Below are 23899 nucleotides of genomic sequence, written 5' to 3'. Positions count from 1 at the left end.
ATGGCCGGTGGCCGGTGTCCGGTCACCGGCCAAACGAAGAAGAAGAAGAAAGAAAACAAAAAAGGAAAAAAAGAAAAAAGGAAAAAACAGAAAAAAATTTAAAATATTATTAAATATTGTCCTCGTCAGCGCCGACGTGCCACGTAGGACTGAGAAATTAATAAAATATGGCAATGTTAGATTTCCGGCGACTCAAATCGGAGTTGGCACTTAAGTGATCGTTTTTTAAAAAAAGTAGCATTTAAGTGATCCGAAACAAACTTTTGGCACTAAAGTGAGCGCTATACACAAGTTTTGGCACTTCTAGTGTTCTTCTCCCAATGAACAAACCAGCTGATAAGCTGCAAAAAATTCACAAGAATTTAGCGTTTGCAGAAGAAATCAACAATGGAAGCATCTATGACTGTATTTTTAGCCAACTAATTCTCAACGCATAACTAACTCTCCGAACCGATCAAGAGCCAACCATGCAAACATCATCTATGACAGTATTTTTAGCCAATTTTCAGTTTTCCAGTTAGAGTGCTCGAAAGGGAGAATGTCGGTATAAAGCATCGTATCAATCAAGAAGGGGTGACTTAATATGAGGAGGTCAAAAGAATTCACGCGCACATAGAAGGGAGAAATATGTAAACTTTTCTGGATCAGAATACTTATACAGGTTAAAGGCTTGAACTTAACCGGTTCATAAGACTTGTAGGGTATCTCATGGGCCTCCAGACAGCCGAGTCTCCACGCTCATATCTCTAGATTATAATAAAAAATGACATGATAAAAAATTATTCATTTACCCAACTATGTTTTATCACATGCACTGTTCCACGTGAATCTCTGCTTAACTTTTGCCTCGCATAGAAGACAACACATAGAACTCAAAATAGAGTCCAACATAGAGTGGTTCCATGAAATTACTCCGTACTTTGTTTCTCCGTGCGTTCGTTGGTGGACAAACGAACTACCTTAACATTGTCGTTTCTGCCAACCAATCCGGTGACTTTGGCTCGTTCTGATTAATTCTTGATTGGGCCACATCGGGGGAAGCTATGTCACTGTACCTTGGCGTTGCTGATGTCGATCGATGACGTAGCAATGGTCGTCATATCCGTGTGCATCTCTTTCCTTGGAGTTGACGTTAGACGGCTGACCTGGTACTTTCATATTGCCAAATATTACCAACAAGTAGTCTTGGCCACGGTTCGGAACCGGCTGTTCCGGTTCGTGGCCAAGTATGAACCGGAACCGGAACCGCCATGGGCGGTTCCGATCGGTTCGGAACCGATTCCGGGCCGGTTCATAATTTTTCTTTTCTGTTTTTTTTCTTTTTCTTTTCCTTTTCTTTTTTTTTTCTTTTCTTCCTCCGCCGGCCATAGCCGGGGCCGGCGAGGTCGCCGGCCTCAGGCGAGGCCGCCCTCGCCGGCGTCGGGCGAGGGCCGCCCTCGCTGGGCCGGGCGAGGCCGGCCTCGCCGACGGGCGAGGGCTCGACCTCGCCGGCGTCGGGCGAGGCCGACCTCGCCTGCACCGGCGAGGCCGGCCTCCCGAGGCCGGCGAGGTCGACCTCGCCCACCGAGGCTGGCTCGCGCCGGCCTCGCGGGCCGACCTCGCCGCACAGCGAGGTCGGCCCCTCGCCGGACGCTGCGAGCTCGACCTCCCATTTTTTTTTGCCGCGAGCCGGCGAGGTCGAACCCTCGCGTTCTGCGGCTCTTTTTTTTTTTGAACCGGGCCGGACCGTGGGTTCGGGCGGTTCCGGTTCCAAACCGCGGGCCCGGGTTTGACCGGGCCGGTTCCGGTCCGGTTCCGGGCCGAAACCGGCCCGTGGCCATGACTACCAACAAGTCGATTGGAGATGTTAATGGTTGATTTAGTTTGGTCTAGAGGTACTTGCAGCCCAAACCGAACAAACCGGTGTGGAAGAATATGTGACTCAAAGTTATATCGAATCAATAAGATCTTAATTAAGACCGAACCAATAACAACTTAGTTTGATTTCGCGCCGTCAGAATCAAGCCGACCCACAAATAAGAAGTTTGATACTTAGGCTATATAACTTCTATGTAAAATGGAAACTATTAAGCAAACAGTATTTCATGAAAGCATGAAAGGGTAGGAGTTTCATCACGATAAAATAAAATTAAGTATCCATAATATATAAGATACTTATTCCAACTTGCTAAAGTTAAGAACATGGAAAGGCATGACAACTTTTGTAGTGATTATTCAAGATTCAACATCTCTATTAACAACCCACTTTTAATCCGGTCGTAGGAAGACTATAATCGGTAAACAAAACCTTTATAAAAATATTTATATTGATTGATAGAACAATTAAATATTAAAAAAATGCATTCATTTAACAATTTAAATTTTTGAGTTTGATATTCTAACATGGTATCAAAGCTAGTGCTATCCTTTTCGCGAATGTGCATCCACCACCCATATGTCAAATTCCATATGCCGCTCGTTATTCGGCTTGCGTGTGAGAAAAAGTGTTGAACTATTGTCTCACGTCGCTTGACAACGAGTCATATATGCTATTTATATTCATATGATCTCTCTCCACCTATTAGCTTAAATTTTTAAAACAACCAACTCTCATAACATATATAGTAGTATTAGAGTAAGAGATCTTGAAAGAATAATTAAATATTAAATCACGCCTCTATCTAATAGATGACAACCATCCGTTTAAAACATAGAACATCGAATACAAAGCAATGGACTGATAATTAGTCGAAGCACAACCAATCTTGTCGCTTCGGTTCGGGTTTTTAATTTTTGGTTTCCATGGACGTTTCTAATTGAAGACAATTAGTGTAGTCCAATGGAAATTTCTCATGTTTTTTTTTTTTGGCTAAATTCTCATGTTTTTTCTTAGTTCGTCAGTTAGCATTTCTTTTCTTTTCTTTTTTCATTTTTTGGTCAAGGTCAGTTAGCATTTAATAACCGGAATTTCTGACACAAGGCCTCCTTTCCAATTGAGTGAGTGAGACAGGGCAATAATTATATATGTTGTCAGATGATGACATCAGAAGCTACGAGGTCGTGGGAGAATCGGTCTGCATGTGGTCTCTCTCTCTCTCTATCTCTCTCCCTCTCTCCAGACAACGCGCTTCGTACTTAGAAAATCGAGAGAACTTCGATGGCCCCAAATGATTGCACTAACAAAACGAGCGTATGATATCCTGATTCACATTAAGCTTTCACACTACACCTCTCTTGTCAGGTTAACAGCTGATGCTAGAAAAGCTTCCCCATCACACTTCTCCATCACAGGAGCTATAAGAAGGCCTTGGAACTGATCTTCTGCCCTCACATTTGATCAGCGTTTTTCCATTTTTCTCTCCTTTCGTTTCTGTTCCAAGTTTTTCTCGTAACAATGTTGGATCTCTACGCGGAGTTGATAGCTCAGGCGGCATCCAACTCTCTCGTCGTCTTCTGTTTCTGCAATCTACTCATAGTCATCATCCTCATGTCCCCAAAACCCAGCTCGAATCTCGACGAGAGAAGCGAGCTTCATCTTGCAGTTGTCACCCACGACGGTGTGATAGATGAGCAGAGAATGGACATTGAGCAGCCACCCGAGGACGGGGAGACGTGGCCGGAGGTTATGGAGTTATGCGTTTGTGAAAACTTAGAAAAAGAAGGCAGGAGCTACCGTGGCGAGGGTGAAGATGATAACGAAGATGACGGTGAAAGTAATAATGACGACGACGATGAATTGAGAAGAAGGATTGAAGCTTTTATTGACAAGGTAAATAGGGAATGGAAGGAAGAAAAGTTGAGAACACAGTCTATGTGAGCAAGTGGAATTTGGTGAGCATTTTTGTACTAAATTAAAGAAACTTTTGATTGGGATTGATTCCCAATCTCTGTAGCATGATAGTAATGACTCACGAGGCTGTGTTGTGTATTATTCACCCAAAAAGCCTAGTGAAAAAATTAGTATCGCTCAAAACAAGAAGGTTGCTCCAGGGTCAACTCTCTCTGTATAAGGGAAGTGAGGCTAATATTGATGCAAGTAACTAATGAACAAACCAGATGACAAGCTGCAAAAAATTCACAAGAATTTAGCGTTTGCAGAAGAAATCAACAATGGAAGCAGTAGTATCCTCAACGCATAACTAATTCTCTGAACCGATCAAGAGCCAACCATGCAAACATCATCTGTCATGCAAACACCATTTGCGATGGTATTTTTAGCCAATTTTCAGTTTTCCGGTTAGAGTGACTCGAAAGGGAGAATGTCGGTATAAAGCATCGCATCAATCAAGAAGGGGTGACGTAATACGAGGAGGTCAAAAGAATCCACGCGCACAGAAAAGGGAGAAAATATGAAAACTTCTCTGGATCATAATACTTATATAAGTTAAAGGCTTGAACTTGACTGGTTCATAAGACTTGTAGGATATTTCATAGGCCTCCAGACAGTCGAGTCTCCACTCTCATGTCCCTAGATTATAATAAAAAACCGACATGATTAAAAGTTTTTACCCAACTAACTATCTTTTACCACATGTACTAGCTAGTCCACGCGAAATCCTGCTTAACTTTTGCCTCGCATAGAAGTCAACACATAGAACTCAAAATAGAGTCCAACGGAGAGTGGTTCCATGAAATTACTCCGTACTTTGTTCCTCCGTCCGTTCGTTGGTGGACAAACGAACTACCTTAACATTGTCGTTTCTGCCAGCCAATCTGGTGACTTTCACTCGTTCTGATTAATTCTTGATTGGACCACATCGGGGGAAGCTATGTCACTGTACCTTGGCATTGCTGATGTCGATCGATGACGTAGCAATGGTCGTCATATCCGTGTGCATCTCTTTTCTTGGAGTTGACGTTAGACGGCTGACCTGGTACTTTCATATTGCCAAATATTACCAATAAGTCGATTGGAGATGTTCATGGTTGATTTAGTTTGGTCCAGAGGTACTTGCAGCCCAAACCGAACAAACCGGTGTGGAAGAATATGTGACTCAAAGTTATACCGAATCAATAAGATCTTAATTAAGACCGAACCAATAACAACTTAGTTTGATTTCGCGCCGTCAGAATCAAGCCGACCCACAAATAAGAAGTTTAATACTTACTTAGGCTATAGAACTTCTATGTAAAATGGAAACTATTAAGCAAACGATATTCCATAAAAGCATTAAAACGAAGGAGTTTAATCATGAAAAAATCATATTAAGTATCGATACTTATTCCAACTAGCTAAAGTTATGAACATGGAATGGCACGACAACTTTTTGTAGTGATTATTCAAGATTCAACATATCTGTTGATAACCCACTTTGACTACCCGGAACCAAACCAGAGCCGATGGTTCTTAAGGGAACTAGTCTGATTCCCGGTTCCAATTTTTCGGAACCAGTGGATACTGATCCGATTCTCGGTTCCAGATGTGGAACCGCACATTCGCTCACCCGGACCGAACCGGTAATATAATAATAATATATTATATTTATTTAATTTTTAATTTAAAAAAAATCTTAAATCCCTAAACTAAACCTAACTCACTTGACACTCATAGCTTCACACTGAGCTGAGAAACACCTCCTTTCGCTTTTGCCTCACGCTCACACTCACTCTCTCTCTTCTCGGTCAATACTCACCTCACCGTCTCTGACTCTCTGTCTCTGTCCTTAGTTGGTCCATGGACCCACTCGGGAATCGAACCGAACTGGCAGTCCGGTTCCCAGATGGATCCATAGAACCAACGGGCGGCTCCCGGTTTCAATTTTTTGAAACCGGTCCCTAATGGGCGGTTCCCGGTTCTAGGATGAGAATCATCCATCCGGACCATGCTCACCCCTAATGGTTAGACTGGAATCAATAAGATAAAAGCTTTATAAATTATGTATATCGACTTGGTTTGGCTTTATCGGTTTGAAACATATAACATTGAAACCAAACCAATGGACTGATAATTAATTCTCGCAAATCAAACCATAACCAATCTTGTCACTTCAGTTTGATCGGTTCGGGTTTTTAGTTTTTGGTTTCCATGATGTTTCTAATTGAAGACAAACTAGTGTAGTCCCATGGAAATTTCTCATGTTTTTCCTTAGTTCGTCAGTTAGCATTTAATAACCGGAATTTCTGACACAAGGTCTTTCTCCAATTGAGAGAAAGAGAGAGAGGGTAGTTATGTCATCTTGATGACATTAGAAGCTACGAGGTAGTTACTAGTTGGAGAATTGCCTTGCATGTGGGATCTCTCTCCAGACAATGAACTTTATATTTGAAAATGGAGAGAACTTCGACGGCCAAGCTAGCAAGAAGCTTCATAAAATTTAGTAAACGCTCTAACAAAGCAAGCGTATAATATCCCAATTCGCAGTAGCTTTCACACGACACCTCTTTTATCAGATCAACAGCTTATGCTAGAAAAGCTTCCTCATCACACTTCTTCATCGCAGAAGCTATAAAAAGGCCCTGGCACACATCTTCTGCCCTCACATTTGATCAGCGTTTTTACCTTTTTCTCTCCTTTCGTTTCTGTTCCGCGTTTTTCTCGTAGCGATGTGGGATCTCACCGCGGAGTTGGTAGCTCAGGCCGCGTCCAACTCTCTAGTCGTCTTCTGTTTCTGCAATCTACTCATGATCATCATCCTCATGTCCCCAAAACCCAGCTCAAATCTCGATGAGAGGAGCCAGTTTCATCTTACAATTGTCACCCACAACAGTGTGATGGGTGAGCACAGAATAGACATTGAGCAGCCACCAGAAGATGAGGAGACGTCGCCGGAGGTTATGGAGTTATGCGTCTATGAAAACTTAGAAAAGGAAGGTGGGCGCTACCATAGTGAGAGTGAAGATGATAACGAAGATGGACGATGAATTCAGAAGAAGAATTGAAGCTTTTATTGACAAGGTAAATAAGGAATATATGGAAGGCAGAGAGAACATGTGAGCAAGTGGATTTTTTAGAGCCCTTTCTGTACTAAGTTAAAGAAACTCAATTGGGATTGTTCCCAGTCTCTGTAGCATGATATTAATGACTAGCAAGGCTACGTTGTGTATTAATCACCCAATGAAACTAGTGAAAAAATTATTACCGCTCAAAACAAAGAAAGTTTCTCCAGAGTCAATTCTCTCTGTCTATGGCAAGTGATGCTAATCTTGATGCAAGTAACTAATGAACAAACCAGATGATAAGCTACAAAAATTTCGCAAGGATTGAGCGTTTGCAGAACAAATCAACAATGGAAGCCGTAGTGTCCTGAACACAACTAATTCTCTGAACCTATCAAAAGCATGCTTTGACGGTGTCTTTAGCCAATCTTCAGTTTTCCGGTTACGGTGCTAGAAAGGGAGAATGTCAATATGAAGCATTGCATCAATCAAGAAGGGGTAACATAATATGAGGAGGTTAAATAATCAACACGCATAGTGAAGGGAGAAAACCAAAAAACTACTCCGGATCAGGACACCTACACAAGTCAAAAGCTTAAATTTCACCGTGGTTCACAGAACTTGCACGGTGTCCCACAGGCCTTCAAACAACCGTGTCCCCACACTCGTGCCCCTAGATTATAATAAAAAACGATATGATCAAAAGTTCTTCGTTTACCCAACTAACTATGTTTTACCACATCTACTATTCAATAGGGAAAATTCCAATTGAGGACCCCAAGTGGGGTCTTTTTCTCAAAAAAGGACCCCAAGTGGACATAGTGTCAAATAAGGACCTGAAGTGCCCAATCAATTTTAAATAAGAGCCCAAAGTATCCAATTAGTCTTAAGTAAGGGCCTGGGTTCGCCGGCCGGTCAAATGCTTGCCGGCCGGCGAGTACGGTTACTGTTCCGGCGACCGAAAAAGGTCAGTTTCGTCTTTTTCTTTTTTCCTTTTTATGTTTTTTTTTTTTTCCTTTTCCTTTTCCTGTTTTTTTTTCTTCTCTTCCCTCCGCCGGCCATAGCCGGGGCCGGCGGAGGCCGCCCTCACCGGCGTCGGGTGAGGATCGCCCTCACCTGGGTTGGGTGGGCGAGGGTCGCCCTCGCCCTCGCCGGACTGGCGAGGGTTGCCCTCGTCCGCCCGACGCCGGCGACGGATGAAACCACCCAGTACTCGCTTCCTCCATGTGTTAGTTGGTGGACAAGCGAAGGGCATGGCAGAGTGCCTCCCAACCGAACTACATCACCAGTGTTGTTTTTGCATAACCGTGTGCTTCTCTCTTATTGGAGGTGATGGAGTCAACTTAGACGGCTAACTGGGTATCTTTATTTTTGCCATATATCTACCTACAAGTCGATTAGAGATGTTAATGGCAAGATTTGATTTGGTTTAGAGGTACTTTCAGCCCGAACCGAACCAATCGTTGTGGAAAAACCTCAAACCTAAACCGTAAAAGTTATGTGATCTGATGAATATTAGAAGCTGCGAGGTCGTCGGAGATTGCACTGCATGTGGGGCTCTCTCCAGACAATGTACTTTATACTAGAGAATTGATGGCCAAGCTAGCAAGAAGCTTCACAAATATTAGCAAATGCCCTAACAAAACAAGCATAATATATCCCAATTCTCAGTAGCTTTCACACTACACCTCTATACCAGGTCAACAGCTTATGCTAAAAAAGCTTCCCCGTCACGCTTCTCCATCACAAATACAAGTTCTCTAACAAAACAAGCCAATAATATCCCAAGTCTCAGTAGCTTTCACACTACATCTCTTTTATCAGGTCAACAGCTTACGCTTAAAAAAGCTTCCCCATCACACTTCTCTATCACAGAAGCTATAAAAGGGCCTCGCAACATATCTTCGGCTATCACAAATCAAGCATTCTTCCTTTTTTCCTCGTTCCTTTCAGTGCCAAATTTTCCTCGGAGCAATGTTGGATCACACTGCAGAATTGGTAGCTCAGGCAGCATCCAACTCTCTCGTCGTCTTCTGTTTCTGCAATTTACTCATAGTCATCATCCTCATGGCCCCAAAACCCAGCTCGAATTTCGAAGATAGCAGCGAGTTTCATCTTCCAATTCTCACCCACAACAGTGTGATTAATAAGCAGAGGATAGACATTGAGCAGCCACCCAAAATTGAGGAGACATCGCCAGAGGTTATGGAGTTATGCGTCAGTGAGAACTTGGAAAAGGTAGGCAGGAGCTACAACAATGAGCGTGAAGATGATGGGGAAAGTAATAATGACAACGATGATGCATTGAGAAGAAGAATTGAGGCTTTTATTGACAAGGTAAATGGGGAATGGAAAGCGGAGAAATTGAGAACAGACTATCTATGTGAGCAAGTGGATTTGTGAGCCCTTTTTGTACTAAGTTAAAGAAACTCAACTGGGATTTGGTTCCCAATCTTTGCAGTAACTATGATATGAATGACTAATGAGGTATGTCAAGTATTAGTCACCCAGAAAAACTAGTGAAGAAATTAGCATCGCTTCAAAACGAGAAAGTTTCTCCACGGCCAACTCTCTCTGTCTACAAGAAGTAAGGCTAATCATGATGCAAGTAACTAATAAACAAAACAGATGATAAGTTGCAAAAGATTCACAAGAACTTAGTGTTTGCAGAAGAAATCAAATGTGGAAACATTAGTGTCCTGAATGCATAATCCTCTGACACGATCAAAAGCAAACTTTTTAAACATCATCTCTGATGGTGTTTTTAGAAAATTTTCAGTTTTCCAGGTGTTTGAAAAGGAGAATGTCAGCATAAAGCCTTGCATTAATCAAGAAGGGTAACATAATATGAGGAGGAAAAAAATCCCCATGCACATGAAAGAGACAAAATCTGAAAAAGCAAATGTTATGCTGAAAATATGCAGTCGATCATCATCAAAGATCCGACAAACTATTGGACTGCAAGCCACTGCCACCATAGTATTGCTTCGTAGTTTCCCGTGAAAATTCAGCAAAAGTCATCCCACCTTTCAATCGTGAGAAAAGGAGAGGCACTGTTTTCTGGATTTCATCAATCAGTTTCGTCCTGTTTTGCTCAGCGAGACAAGTATTATCAGTAGCTACTTCAGGGTATGACGGTAACTGATCCATCGGATAATCAGACAGAGAGAAAGTCTTACTCCACGCAGGCTGCAAGAACACAACAAAAGTTTCTCTGCTCACATTATCAACTTTTGGTGGTCTGGGCACACAGTGAAGGGTTGAGCGTAACTTCCCCCTGGACAAGACATCAGCCGCTTCACCCACTTGGATTATGAAACTTTCAGGAGATGTCTTCACCATAAAGACACCATTTCTTATGGGATTAAGAATTTGCAGGTATGTCAGACCATCCGGGTAAGGGCACTCTTCAACACTGGCCGCTGAAGTTTCACAATCGCGATCCGGCTCTGGTGGAAAAGCAGGTGAAAGAAACATCGGAGCTGTTAAAACAGTGAAAATGCCATAGTCATAATGCCACTGCTGCCATAGATTGGAATTAGACCCACGAGACTTGGCTTCACCACCAATTGTCTTCTTCTGAGGAATTGGTTGTCGTTCTCTTCCATTACAGAAAGCATGTTCATCTGCCTTCTTTTGTTTAGCAATTCCTCGCTTGGATCCGAGTCTTCTCCCATCTTGTTCGAGAACAAGGTTCTCTGCCCTTGAATGGTAGTGAATAAGACGCCCCTTAGCAGAGCACGATTCCACTAAGCTTTGTTCTAACTCATGGCCACCAATGGCCCCATCACATATTCGCGCAAGACCAAGCCCCAGTTCCATCATCAAGGAACCTAGCTTCTTAAAAACGAACCCAAGATGATCAAACTCTTTGTCCTGAAATTCCATTGTAACATCCAAGTTAAGATTGTCCAATTCTGAATCTAAACTATTTATGTTACTACTTGCTTTGCTTTGAGCAAGCTCCGCACCTTGAGCATATCTCAGTTGCATAGCAAAAGAGGAGACACTCCTATGGGGATCCTTCATGGGAACATCAGTCCCCAGTTGATGAGCCTGATAAACAAAACAAGAGAATAAGATACCTCAAACCCAAAAGGAAAGATAAACAACTACACAAGAGATAACAAAACCGAGGCTCATATCGCGAGAAGGAATATGCACGAACAACGCAGTACACAATATTGAGGATTTGGACTTAAGATAAAGCTCAACCAGACTTCATGATAAAAAATTCTATCTCATCCTTGACCTTTGAGGTTTTGGGTGTTGATTCCTGTCCTCCCAATCACTAACACCATTCCTTCCACTCTCCTTCCCAACTTGAATTTTTTCGTTCCACGTGATTTTTCCTCATCTCTATGTTCTAGTAACCCAATCAAGATGCCAACATATCCTACAGGTCATATCCATGATCAATGGAAATACAAATCCGCACAAGTTGCACTCGCAATTCGAGTGTATTTCATACAATGTCTCCACTTCAGCTCCTCCAGTACACCACAGAAGCAACCAAAATGCTGATAAATTGCCAACCAAATGGCGCGAGAGACAAAACAGCACAGAGTCAAATTCCAAACCCGGATAAGTCATGAGTGTATTGGGCGCATGGCATGAGATGATAGCTCACCAACAATCCAATCTCAAGTCTACAAACTACCATTTGCGGCCAACCCTTCCCAATCTCTTCATCGAATACGTATTGCGAAATCGGCACCAGATGATCATCAATCACCGCCGCCCAAGTACATATTCTTGAAAACAAAAGGAGGGCAATCATCGGCGAGAATACCTGGAGAATGCGCCTGCGACGCTCGGGATCGAGAAGCGCGAGGCGGGGAGCGAGAGGGAGGAGCTCACGGCGGAGCGCGGGAGCTTCGGGGACGTCCCGCACGCACAGCAGACCGGGGCCGGCGGGGCCGAGAGCCTCCATCACGCTCCCCCGGATCGAATCGAGCCGCCGGAGCTCCGCCTCCGACGGCGGCGACGGATGACGGCGAGGCGATGACAAGAGGAGGAGATCGGAGTAAGAGAGCTCGTAGGGCTGCATCGCCATCGCCGCCGCCGCCTCTGCTTTCGGTCGCTCCATCGTAGTACGTATCTCGCCGTCCTCTTCGGAGACACTGAAGTGACGACCGGGAAGCGATTCCGGCGGAGGGCGCGATGCGAACTTGGGTCTCTCGATGCCTCTGCTAATATTCATTTTCAATTTTCTTATTCTAGAAATTAATGAGTATACAATCACCCTTCAAATTTAAGGATAAAATATTAAAAGTCTTAGAACTTGACGTAAATCTTAAAACTTTTAAATAAAAAAATGCAATAAAGTAATTTTCGTGATTTTTTTGACCATTTTTATTATATCGGGTATTTTTTACTATCTTATGAGAAAAAAATCCAAAATGCAACATAATGAAATTGAACTTTAACCCAATATGCAATGTGATCCATGAATTTTTAATTTATTTAATATGGTCCATGAAATTTAACCTAATATCCAATGTAGTTCTTGAATTTTTAATTTATTTAATATCGTTCATGAACTTTTGGTACATGTTTAATTTATTTAATATAATCCTTCTAGTTTGTCCGAAAATTGAGAAACGACAACAAATCGCAACCGTGATTGACTCACAAAGCATGAACACAAAGGTGAAGCTCGGGTCTTGCATATTGCACGGAAAGAAACAGTAGATCTCTACATAGACACCGATGTTCGACGATCATTCAAGCTTCAAATCACGTTTTAATGAACGGAATCGCTTCCGGGAAAATGTCAACCCTTAGATGGATGAAGTTCAAGATTACCCTCTTAATACATGACCAGTAGTGGTCTAGTATGACTGAACATTCCAATCTAGGAATATCAAAAGCAATCCAAGAACACCACATTCAATTTATATAGAAATCCAAATACATCAAGATTCAAGCCCCACATCAGTAAAAACCACCCGAAGTAAGTTCCTAGCGCATTCTGTAAAAATTTCCATTTCTCCAGATGCCATACATACCGCATACTACCTCGTAATCTAAGACTCGTAAACCTAAAGACACCGAAGAGGTCATGTACAAGTATATTGCCATTCACTCAGAATCAGCAGCTCACTTCACTGTAGTATCCTTAAAGCTCTTGGCCAGCCAAATAGCAGTTTCTCTGGGCGAGACCTTCTCGGGTCCGAATGGCTTTAGCAACACACCAAGCTCATCAAACCTCTGCTGCTGCAGAAGCCGCGCACTGAATTCCAGCAACCCTTCCAATGCCTCAGCTCGTTGCTGGTACGACGAGGTGTCGAACCGGAACTGCCGCGACTCGAAAGATAAATGGCTCGCAACATCACCTTTGTGGTTATGCTCAGCATGGTGGGCCTTATCGAGAATCTGGACTGTGCACTTGTCCTTAGTGATTGAACGGACGGTCTCAGGTGAGGCGGACGAGCACTGAGGAGACGTTGAAGAAGTTCTAGGAATGGGTAAAAGGGAGTCTTCAGGAGATGTTAAGGGAAATTCTGCAATCTTGTCGAATCGCGGGGCATTAACAGAGACGTCTGGAGACTGGATTCTGTGAAGGAGGCCTGCACTTGTCCTGTATGGAGTTGCAGAAGCCAAGGATGTTGCTGATAATGGAAGAGAGACTCTGCGTGATAGTTGAGAAGTATTTCTTGGAGTCCGTGACTGCAGATGCTACAAATTTTTGAAACACGTCAGATCCAACAAGGAGATAGTTAGATTGATGAATAAACTATAAATCCAGCAAAAAAAATAAAAATTAGTTATGCTTCTAACATGTCTAAGCAATGCTCGTTTATTAAGTTAAAAAACTTGTCAGATGCACTTTCCTTGTGCTAAAGCTTAGGTCTTGCATAAAATCATATGAATAACTATCGCAACAATGTGACAAGATATAGACAAAGGTTGTGACACCGGTCAAGTTTGGCAAGGCATGTATGCAATTACAACAGAAGCCGGGGAAAAAAACCAAACAAGAATGCCAGTCAAGGAAATTTCCTGAAAAAGCTACTCATTAGGTCTTCATCATTCGTTTATAACTCACCACTTCGCGTTTTGGACCCATGTGGGATGTTTTTGACGTAGTTGACTGCCTCCTGGGAGCAGCAAAAGTTTTTGCTGGGTTCAATCTTGGGCTTTTGGCTATACTCGGAAGCTTTGTGAATTTGGAGTTCAAGGTCACATCTTCTTCTGAAGAATAGTCAACTGATAACTCTGCAAACTTATCAGTAATAACGGAGAAATTCCATGCTCTTCGCATAGAGTAGAAAGAATCATGTTCAGTTCCAGAAATGCTAGGATTCAAGGTCCGGTCATTACTGAATGACCACCTCTTTTCTCTATCTACTGAAATGGAAACAGCTTCTGGCTCCACAAATCTAATTTTCTTCATATAATTAGACTGACACCAGCTCATGGGGTAAGTATTCCTTCTCGGACTATTCAATTTGAGATGAATCTTAAGAACATAAGGTTGAAGATGGGGATGATTGAGCAACTCTGCAGCCTGTGAAAGACAGCATGCTTCAACTTTGTGAGTCAATAGAACAAGATAGATGTGAACAATGCCCCATGTCATGCTGTAACAACCGGAACGTGTAATAGAGAATAAATAGAGTATACAATAAAAAGATTATCTTCAAGACAAAGTCAACCTCAACAGGAACGTGTAAGACAACAACCAATGTAAGAAGAGGAGAAAATCTGATTTGAGAGAAGCAGGGAGAGGTACATACACTGGGTCTTAGCTCAGGATTTTTCCGCAGCATACTCTTGATGAGCCCTCGCCTGAGGCAACAATCAACAGGATGAAAGACAGGGTTAATACAGCAGGACCAATTTAATTATTCAAAACATGCCAATAACTTCAAGTTATAAGCAATTCAAAGAGATAAGTAGCCATTGATGCATAATGGAGTTCCACAATATGGACTGTAAGGGCAAGATATCTATGGGTACATAGAGAGAACTCACAGGGCACCAGTGTACATTGTCGGCAATGGAGCCACAATAGATTTATTTATCTTGTTAATGAGAGCTCGCATATCCTGTTCAGCAAAGGAGACAAAATTAAATTTAAATGTTTGGACATGTATAAGCTTTGAAGAGAATTTAATGAATCCTTAAAACTTAGTAAAGATCTCCAAGCATCTTAAACCATTAATCGCAGTTCATGGTTTGAGCCCAACATGCAGTCATTTTACTCTCTTCAGACAATGAACAAGCAAACTAAACCAACTATAGCATGGCTTCTCTGCATTCTGAAGCACTAATCTGATACCGAGAGCGTGAGCTCTACTACAATTCAGAGAAATAGGCCAAACAAAAGTAAGATGCGAAAGCACCGAGGAAATATTTCTCTGTCTATGCAGAAAACCTCACAACAGTACAATTATCATAAAAACGAACTTTGCCAAGATTGAAAGATTAAACATAAGGACCACACAATTTAACAACTAATAGAGGGAACAGCTTTAATGTGGCTACTTAACTTCAAGAGGGACATAAGATAAGTTGTAACACAGAGAAATAACATAATATTACCAGAAACAATGTCTCAAAAGCAGAGCAAATTGAGAACTTATATAAGCTTTTTGGCATAAGAAAGAAAAACTTACAAAAGCTCTAAATGCAGGTTTGTGAGCAGTCATTTCATATATGCAGCATCCTGCAAAGAGAGTCTCACTGTAAAACAAGAAATTTAACTGAAAGTGCAAGCGAGTGCTTAGATATTCACAAAGCGATACCTAGAGACCAAATATCTGATTTTGAACCATATGGTATATCTGCCAAAAGCTCTGGGCACATATAACTAGGAGTACCAACAACCTGCAATCAATAGTAACTGCTAATTATATAAAATCCTCACGAGAAAGAAGAAGAAAGTTAAGCTCCTTTATACCATCATACTCACCGAAGAAGCAAGATCATCAGAAGTTAATAATTTGGCAAGACCAAAATCACCTGCACCCGCGTGTACATCAATTCACATAATTGCAACACCAATTTTGCGGAATATAAACACACACAAAACCAATACATTTAGTGAGAATATTCAAGCGAAAGAAAAGGAGTACCGCAAAAAAGATTACTTACCTAGGCGTATGTCCTGATCCTTTGTCAAAAATATATTTGAACACTGAAGCAATTTGGAAGATCTTTAGCTCATTGGACGATTTGTAAATTGGGACATGAAACAGAGTAAAACCCTAGAACAAACTGCAGTAAAAGATGCCAAATACCTTGACATCACGGTGGAGAATATGATTTGAATGCAAGTAATCAAGTGCCATGAGGAGTTGCACCAGCCACTTGCAAATTTTCTGCAAATCATTCAGGTTCCAGTACGAGATTGAAATAGAGTACAACACTTATATATTAGACAGATACCATGATCATGAATATGGGACCATGATGTAAAAACTAAGCTGAAAGTGTCAACCTCTTCTGGAAAATTGTTTCCGTTAGCCCTTTTTATAGCTTCTGCCCTGAATAACAAGTAGCAGTATGCTGATGTCACCAAAATTGCCAAAGGATTTATAGAAGAAATGATCTTCTCAGTAAATAATGGCATGGTGCTTACATGTCTCCTGCCTCGCAGTAACCTATTATTATGCAAACATAGCAACCCTGAAAGTGCAATTAGCAGCCATTAATTATAGAACCAAACATTAGTTGCAATGTGATACACCAAGAGGAAACAGTAAGCCAAAATTGCGATTCAAAAGGGGGAAGAACAGAAACTAATAAAGGAATGTATTAATGGTGACACAAGTTGCTGACCTTTTCTACCCAGGAATCTTTGTACTCCACAATAAAAGGGTTACGTACTTTAGATATAAGCTCCATCTGCATATTTAAGAACAAAAGAATGCATCAGAACCACCGTATAAAATGCAAAAAAACAGATCCAAGAATTTAAGAGATAACTAACCTCTTGGTAAGCAGATCGACGGGCCCTATCAGTTTGGCGAGCAAGACGAATCTTTTTAAGGACATATCTGGAAGAAGAATGAAAAACCAGGAAATAATTAACATCTTCTGAATCATCAAAATTAAGCAAATGAACCAGTTTCTTCTGTACATGATCCACAAGTCAAGGGACCTCACTTCTTCTTTTCGTGCTTATGCCTCACGAGAAGAGCAGAACCAAAGGAACCCTTTCCAATCTGCTCTAAAACTTCGTACTGCTCCATTCCCTATCCTGAGCTCTTCCACTAGTGGGAACTTCAGAAGAATGCCTAGCATGCATACAGCGCATAGATAAAGCACAGCACAAGAAAAATGAGAACACCAATTCCAATGCTCTCCCCAATAACATATATTACAAGAAAGAGGAAAAGATTATGATGACCTACTCCACTTGGTTCAACAAGAAGAAATATTATTTTCATAAGCGCATCTAATATCATGCATACAACCAAATTCACACTGAAATGAACCACTACCAAGCGACCTCCTTACTGGTACAATAGAAATGCCTGCAAAACCGTGACGTTATCACAACTTTATAATAATCCCATCCCAAACCAAATCAACAGTGGGTTACGTAGCGAACTGGGAGTTAAAAGCCCAAATCCCTCCTACTTGCTATTTCCTGCGCAAGCAAGCAGCAGAAATTACTGAAATGCTAAATTCCAGCGCGAGGTAAAGAAGAGGGGATCAAATGAAGAACATGGCACTCATATAGAACAGGCACTTAAGCTCCAAGAATCGACTAAACATGTTCACCATCCACGAGGTGAAAAAAAGAAGGAAAAGAACACTTAAATCTCTCGTCGAAGCAGCAAGAACAAGCAAGAAGAAGCAAGCCACCAGAGAAAAACCGGATCCCACGAGAGAAAAACAGCGTGCAAAAAAATGCGTAAACGCCATACCCGGAAGGGCCGAGAGGGGCGGAATTATGAAGAACAGAGTGTTGGGTATTTCAAGAAAGCCTCTCAAGAACAATGAAGAACCCAGAACGACAACCGTCCTAGGACACAGCCGACAACTGCGCCTCAACTATCAACGGGTCCATTTAGGTCGGAGTTCTTTGTTCTGTAATGTCCGCAATGGCGAGGAAGACAGAGACGCGCAGCGCCAACAAGAAATGGAAAGAAAGCGAAAGTGGAACGCAGAGCCAGAGAGGGTAGAGAATTCAAATGTTCAAAAACCGAAAATTTTGGCACTGGGGAGAAGGGTCAAATGGCACTATCGCGTTCCTTTTTCCTTTTGTCTTTTTTTTTTTCTTTCTTTCCACTTTTCTTTCTTCCTCTCCATTTCGTTTGAAGTTTTTCTCGTTTTGTTTTTGTTTTTGGGGTTGAATTCCTTAAAAAAACCTTGACTTTAGGTCAAGTCTCAAATCTATCCCGAACTTTTTTTTTATCTTAGAAAAAACCCCAAACTTTAGTTCAAGTCTCAAATCTGCCCTGAACCTTTTTTTTGTTTCAGAAAAACCCCAAACTTTAAGTTTAGTCTCAAATCTGCATCGAATTTTGTTTTGTGTAAAAAAAATCAGTAAATTTCAATTTATTTTCAAAAAAATACCCTGTGATCCAATCCCAACTTGATGTGACACTTCCACATCAATAACAAATCCCATCAGTAAAGTAATGGGGCGATAGGTACAGACCCACGTCGCATTTCCACTTTGATAACCAATCCAACCCAATAAAAATTGTTGAAATTCTCCAAAATAAATTCATTTTAGGATACGAAAGTTAGGGACGACAATAAATTCACCCCAAAAAACCTTTTTTAAATTTAAAAAAAAAACGTAATTTTTAGGGTCAGTACAAATTTGTTCCGAACTTTTCTTTATCTAAAAAAAAACCCTATTACATTATTGATGTGGATTTGTTATCGATGTAGAGGTGCTATGTCAAGTTGGGACTAGATTATGGGGGTATATTTTCGAAAATAAATTGAATTTTGGTGATTTTTTTTTACACAAAATAAAATTCGGGGCAGATTTAAGACTAGATTTAAAGTTTAGGGTTTTTTCTGAGAGAAAAAAATGTTTGGGGCCGATTTGGGACTGGACGCAAAGTTTGGGTATTTTCTAAAATAAAATAAAAATTCAGAACAGATTTGAGACTTGACATAAGTTAAGTTAATGGTTTTTTTAGAGAATAAGGCCTTTGTTTTTGTTTCTTCTTCTGTATTTTATTTCTTGAGACTCTTGAAAACGACGGCGGTGCAGGGGCGGGTGTGCGGTAGCTTCCTTCGGCAAGGAAAGAAAGGTGGGGCCCGTCTCTGTCCCCCGCGCGTGAAAACGCCCTGCAGATACTTGGGCCAAGTATAAAAAAAAAATTTAAAAACTGACCTAAAATTTCACTCTTTGCCTTTATTTATTTGGCGAAAAATTAATATTTTCAAAAGTATTTTAAAAAGATAATTCTGTATCTTTTGAAATAATTAGTTAACGAAAAATATTTTCTTTATCAACGATAATTTATGTTTAACAACATCCACGAATAATAAAAATGTTTTTCGTTCATTGATTTTTGTAAACGATACAAACACATCTTTAGGAAAATTTATTACAAATCATTTTTTTTTCGCGAAACAAAAGTTACCTTCCGTCTTTTGAGACAAGACCGCAAAGGGAAAGCGCAAAATTACCTTCTCTTAGGAAAATTGTCGAACCCTCAAAGCATCCGCAAACCCTCGCCTCTTCTCTACATCGTGCCCAACTGGTTTCCACCAGCGTCATGACTTAACGCCGTTGTCCGCGTCCTCCATTCCCCCCCCAACCCCCGCCCCGCCATCGACCGCCACATTCTTCCCTTCCTTACCTCCTCCTCTCTGCTCGATACGCGTCTTCTCCTCACCTCGTCCTCCTTACTCTCTACACAACCCTCTCTCTCCCCTCCCTATTGCACGTCAGTGTGGTTGTGGATGACATAGATACAAATAGTTCTCGCAATTTCTCGCAAACAAGCATGCAATCATGTAGAGAATTACACAAAATGTTACTACAAGATTTTCACGACTCGAAACACTAACTCTCAGATGTAATTCACTAACAAATTAACTTGGAAAGCATTTCGACATATAACTTTGAAAGAAGGTTTCAAAAGAGCATGAAGTTTTTGAACTTTCTCAAAAGTGAAAGAGTCATTTGAATATTTTTGTTATAAAACTCAATTAACAATCCTATTAGTTCAAAATTTGTCCCCATTGATACCAAGTGAGATTTTTTGTGGAATTACTGTCAATTGTTCTGATAGTTTAAGCTGTTAAATGAATACGTGATTTAATATATAAATATTATATTACTTGCCCTCGCGTTTAGTCTGGTATTTTTTACTAATACTAAACGTGGACATGTTTAATTGGGGGGGACAAATGGCGCTTGGAAAGATTTAGACTCAAGACTCCCGACTTTGATATCACGTGAGATTTTTATGAAACCACTGCCAACTATTCTAAAAGAATTATGTGAGATTTTGTGAGACTACTACTAACTGTTCTAAAATCGTAAGTTATCAGATGAAAGATTCGGTTAATATTTTAATGTTCTATCACTAAGATGAGCTGTGAACTTCGTTATAATTTACATCAATCATTTTGAATGAAACAAAAAAAAAACAAAAGAACAGCTTTGGAATTCGAAAAAAGAGCACGAGGCCACCTATAATTACATTGAGCAATGAGGATAAAAAAAACTTGGTTTTACATATTTTGGGTCTAGAGCTCTTTGAGCACCCCATTACTTTCCATCAGATGTGATAATCTCCCGTCCCCCTTACACTGAATAATTATTGGAGATACAAGGTCCATGCTTTTGGGAAGTCCCAAAAATATCCAATTTTGATCGACAGAGATGTCATTGAGCTAAGTGCTAGGGCGAAGAAATCGATAAATTCAGTTAATGGAAGGGCACTGTCAGGGAAGTAGAGCCCATGCAACCGACGAAGTGGTAGAGGTGAGGATCCCAAAAGTTGTAACCCGTTTGTATATAAGTGATGTTAAATAATAAGAGCTACGAAGAGAGTTTTCGATTCTTATTAACTCTGTTGAATAAAAAGCATAAGTATTGTTGAATAAGGGTGCGCATGAATACCATTCTGTGCCCGGGCGCTATTTCTGAACAGAAATGATTTTTTTTGATTTTGTGCCCGGAAACAATTTCTGAGTATTTGAAGGCGTTTGATAAACTGTCCAAAATTTCTATTCCTAGAGTAGAAAAGAACAGAAATGCGTTTGGTAACTACACAAAATTTCTGTTCCCAAATAATATTTTAATAATATTTTAAATTGTTTAATTTTTTTTTCTTTTTACCCATTTTTTTCTTTGGCCATGGCCGGTCGCCGGCGACCGGCCACAGCCCAGGGCCAGCGAGGGCGTCACGGCCCTCGCCGGCCGCCGGCGGAGGCGAGGGTCGCCCTCGCCGCACGGGCGAGGCGGCCTCGCCCGAGACGGCGAGGCTCGGCCTCGCCCGGATCTGGGCGAGGCCGAGCCTCGCCGTCGCGACCCACGGCGGCCGCCTCGCCATGGGTCGCGACGGCGAGGCTCGGCCTCGCCAGATCCGGGCAGGCCGAGCCTCGCCTTCTCTGGGCGAGGCCGACCTCGCCGTCGCGACCCACGGCGAGGCTCGGCCTCGATCGATCTGGGCAAGGCCGCCTCGCCCAGGCGGCGAGGGTCCGGCCCTCGCCCTCACCCGGCCGAGGGCGACCCTCGCCTCCGCCGGCGGCCGGCGAGGGCCATGACGCCCTCGCCGGCCCTGGGTGGCCGGCCAAGTAGCGGTCGCGGCGCGGCTCGACCAGGGAAGAACAACACCACAAAATAAGAAAAGAAAAAAAGAAAAAGAAGAAAAAAAACTGATTCTCAAAATTGTGCCGAGAAACAAGAAACAACTTTTTTTTACTTCTTGTTTCTCTTTCAAAACTGTTTTTCGGCACAAATTTTTGCAAAAATGTGCCAAGGAACAAAAAGTTTACCAAACGCATTTCTGTTCTCAAACTATTTCTGGGAACAAAAGAACAGAAATTTTCACTATTTGGCACTTTACCAAACGGGCCCTAAAAAGCACAAGTATCCAAGACGTATGTTTTGCAATGGACTGTCAATCTATTCACAAGCACACTGCTACTTTCAGTTTATTTTTACATTTCCAGTACTTTTACATGACCGATTGTTCCTAGTTTCGATATTTTTAGATTTCTCGTCATTTACATTTCCCGTCCAAGATTCAACAAAGGACTACCCTTCACAAGCTTTGTTGTTTCATACCGGTCGATCCACATTTCGAAGGCATTTCATCGACTTTTCGGCGAAACACACGGGGGGGTTTTAGGGTCCAACCCAAAAAGCGGGGGAGGGGGACGAACGCTAACCACCCTTTTCAATAATGGCGTGTTGCACAATTTCGTGTCTTTTATTGCAAAAGGATGCCCCATTGTCTACCAACGATTCTCTTTTATGAGCTTTGACAAACCATTAATGGGGCCATTCAACGTATGCGCCCAAAGCAAAAGTTGATATCCAATTAACATATGATGGCGATCAAATCGGCATCATACAATGATTACAACCCACCACCAACTCCCCACATAGATCCTTTTGCAATCATCCCCATATAATTAGGGCATGTGACCATATTATCAATTGAAAAATCCCATCATGGAGACCTTAATTAGTTCATCCATGCACATCCTTGTCTGCACTCGAATACTATATTTTTATAAAGGCAGATTGGACAGCGGAGGGTCCATTAAGGTAGCAACATTTGCCTAATCTTCTAAAGAACGAAGCGACCTTTAATCGATTCGATTCCAAGTTTCAATTAGCCGATATCCACCCATTCATCGTTCGAAAGCTTCGCCACCAATCATGCAAGTACTCATTGCAATAATTAAGCATTCGCAACGAAAAATGAAAACCTGATAAGATCAAGAAAGGACGAGAAGAATAATGATGTCGTGTCTCCAACACAAAGTCAAGTACTTAACAGACCGTGTGAATCATGTGTTTCATAAACTCAATTTACTATCTTGATTGATTTTTATATTGATCATCATCATCTGGAAAACGAGAGGGGAATGTCGAATTATCTGATAAATTATTCATTAATTTAGCTTCATAATGTTGCCAAATCAATTTGGTTTTTTAAAGAGGTTCTAACATTTTAATTTATTTTAGGTTCTAATATATAATTTATGACCTGCATTTCGATTTGACAACTTCTCTTCATGAACGTGATGGGATGTAATGATTGAGAACTCTCTGTAGCATCACTCGTCGGTGCCGACAAATGATCAAAAAAAGCAGAACAAGATCATTCACATCTCATATTATTTGGACAAAAGTGTACCCCTAATGTTGGCTAAGTGCCTACGCCAATGATTAAGAAAAAGGTCAACTAAATAGTTCTAGTACTTCGAAATTAAAAAAAAAAATCGAAAAAACTCAAAACATTTGAATCTGTACATTGAAGTACGCCCTTGTTATATTATTCAATATACATATTATTAGTAATTAGTTATTTATCGTATTATTGTACATATATATATATATAGATGCTCTTACCATTAATCCTAAAAAAACGATAATCCTGAATTTGAACTGAGTCATTGAGAAATTGAACTAAACTTTCATCAATGAATAATGATATTCATATTCTAAAATAAAAATAAACTTAAACGGACAACCCTGCTTTCAAACTCCTCTTTCCTAATTTTTTTTATCATATGTCCATTCATTTTAACTAAATTTCAACTGACAAAACTTACATGATGCCTTTAGTACCTTGAACTCCAAAGGTTTTCTTTTTCAACATTTATGCACAGATATTGGTCCAACACATTCATAAAAATGACACAAGTGATTGACATTCTCGAAATTACAAATGCCAACAGTTGTATGCTAATATAGATAAAGAAAAATAACACGTACAAATACCAGTATATACACATATCCAGATTGGACTAGGAGTAATTATGATTTGGATAACCACGAGTTTCGTTACGCATGCGTGGATGGTCTCATATCCTATGTGATCTATGAGCTATTGAAAAGAAAGAATCTCCTTCCAACTTGACAAATAAATTA

General features: G+C 41.1%; 3 protein-coding genes and 1 pseudogene across 7 annotated transcripts; 2 read left to right on the top strand and 2 right to left on the bottom strand.

Moving 5' to 3' along the window:
- Nucleotides 1-6261: 6261 nt before the first annotated feature.
- On the top strand, nucleotides 6262-7091 carry LOC130138993 (uncharacterized; annotated as a pseudogene).
- Nucleotides 7092-8492: 1401 nt separating this feature from the next.
- On the bottom strand, nucleotides 8493-12093 carry LOC115673669 (uncharacterized). 2 transcript variants are annotated; one of them, XR_008817192.1, is made up of 3 exons: nucleotides 11648-12093; nucleotides 8985-10911; nucleotides 8493-8894 (listed from the first exon to the last, which is right to left on the bottom strand). XR_008817192.1 is itself a non-coding variant. In XM_030595903.2 (2 exons), exons 1-2 carry the CDS (start codon nucleotides 12056-12058, stop codon nucleotides 9790-9792), a joined length of 1533 nt encoding a protein of 510 aa, XP_030451763.2. In that variant the 5' UTR covers nucleotides 12059-12093; the 3' UTR covers nucleotides 8493-9789. The 2 variants fall into 2 exon arrangements, 1 of the variants encoding a protein (XP_030451763.2); XM_030595903.2 differs by having other exon boundaries at nucleotides 8493-10911.
- On the top strand, nucleotides 8830-9258 carry LOC130138912 (uncharacterized). Its single transcript, XM_056314487.1, has one exon. It carries the CDS (start codon nucleotides 8830-8832, stop codon nucleotides 9256-9258), a length of 429 nt encoding a protein of 142 aa, XP_056170462.1.
- A 626-nt stretch (nucleotides 12094-12719) lies between the features above and the next one.
- On the bottom strand, nucleotides 12720-18022 carry LOC115673565 (serine/threonine-protein kinase Nek2). 4 transcript variants are annotated; one of them, XM_056314486.1, is made up of 16 exons: nucleotides 17739-18019; nucleotides 17220-17342; nucleotides 16972-17102; nucleotides 16796-16862; nucleotides 16645-16710; nucleotides 16445-16491; nucleotides 16304-16349; nucleotides 16104-16184; nucleotides 15958-16000; nucleotides 15776-15825; nucleotides 15609-15690; nucleotides 15480-15529; nucleotides 14836-14909; nucleotides 14598-14649; nucleotides 13907-14368; nucleotides 12720-13536 (listed from the first exon to the last, which is right to left on the bottom strand). In XM_056314486.1, the coding sequence occupies exons 3-16, from the start codon at nucleotides 17055-17057 to the stop codon at nucleotides 12958-12960; spliced, it is 1785 nt and encodes a 594-aa protein (XP_056170461.1). In that variant the 5' UTR covers nucleotides 17058-17102; nucleotides 17220-17342; nucleotides 17739-18019; the 3' UTR covers nucleotides 12720-12957. The 4 variants fall into 4 exon arrangements, with proteins under 4 accessions (XP_056170461.1, XP_030451638.2, XP_030451637.2 ...); XM_030595778.2 differs by lacking the exon at nucleotides 17220-17342 and having other exon boundaries at nucleotides 12720-13527; nucleotides 17739-18022; XM_030595777.2 differs by lacking the exon at nucleotides 17220-17342.
- Nucleotides 18023-23899: the final 5877 nt, after the last annotated feature.

The sequence above is a fragment of the Syzygium oleosum genome, unplaced genomic scaffold, assembly GCF_021117445.2.
Source record: "Syzygium oleosum isolate NSW1041296 unplaced genomic scaffold, Sole_v2.1 Sole_v2.09, whole genome shotgun sequence".
Taxonomy (NCBI): Eukaryota; Viridiplantae; Streptophyta; class Magnoliopsida; order Myrtales; family Myrtaceae; genus Syzygium; species Syzygium oleosum.
Note: the sequence above shows the minus strand (reverse complement) of the source record. Positions and strands in the feature narration are given on the sequence as shown.

Excerpts from the sequence above, each read along its gene's own strand:
- LOC130138912 (XM_056314487.1), top strand. The coding sequence starts at position 8,830 with ATGTTGGATCACACTGCAGAATTGGTAGCTCAGGCAGCATCCAACTCT.
- LOC115673669 (XM_030595903.2), bottom strand. The coding sequence starts at position 12,058 with ATGAATATTAGCAGAGGCATCGAGAGACCCAAGTTCGCATCGCGCCCT. Across the intron at positions 10,912-11,647 it reads GTCGCAGGCGCATTCTCCAG|GCTCATCAACTGGGGACTGA; the intron begins GTATTCTCGCCG and ends TTTGTTTATCAG.
- LOC115673565 (XM_056314486.1), bottom strand. The coding sequence starts at position 17,057 with ATGGAGCAGTACGAAGTTTTAGAGCAGATTGGAAAGGGTTCCTTTGGT. Across the intron at positions 16,492-16,644 it reads AAGATTCCTGGGTAGAAAAG|GGTTGCTATGTTTGCATAAT; the intron begins GTCAGCAACTTG and ends TTGCACTTTCAG. Across the intron at positions 14,910-15,479 it reads AACCTGCATTTAGAGCTTTT|GATATGCGAGCTCTCATTAA; the intron begins GTAAGTTTTTCT and ends TTTGCTGAACAG.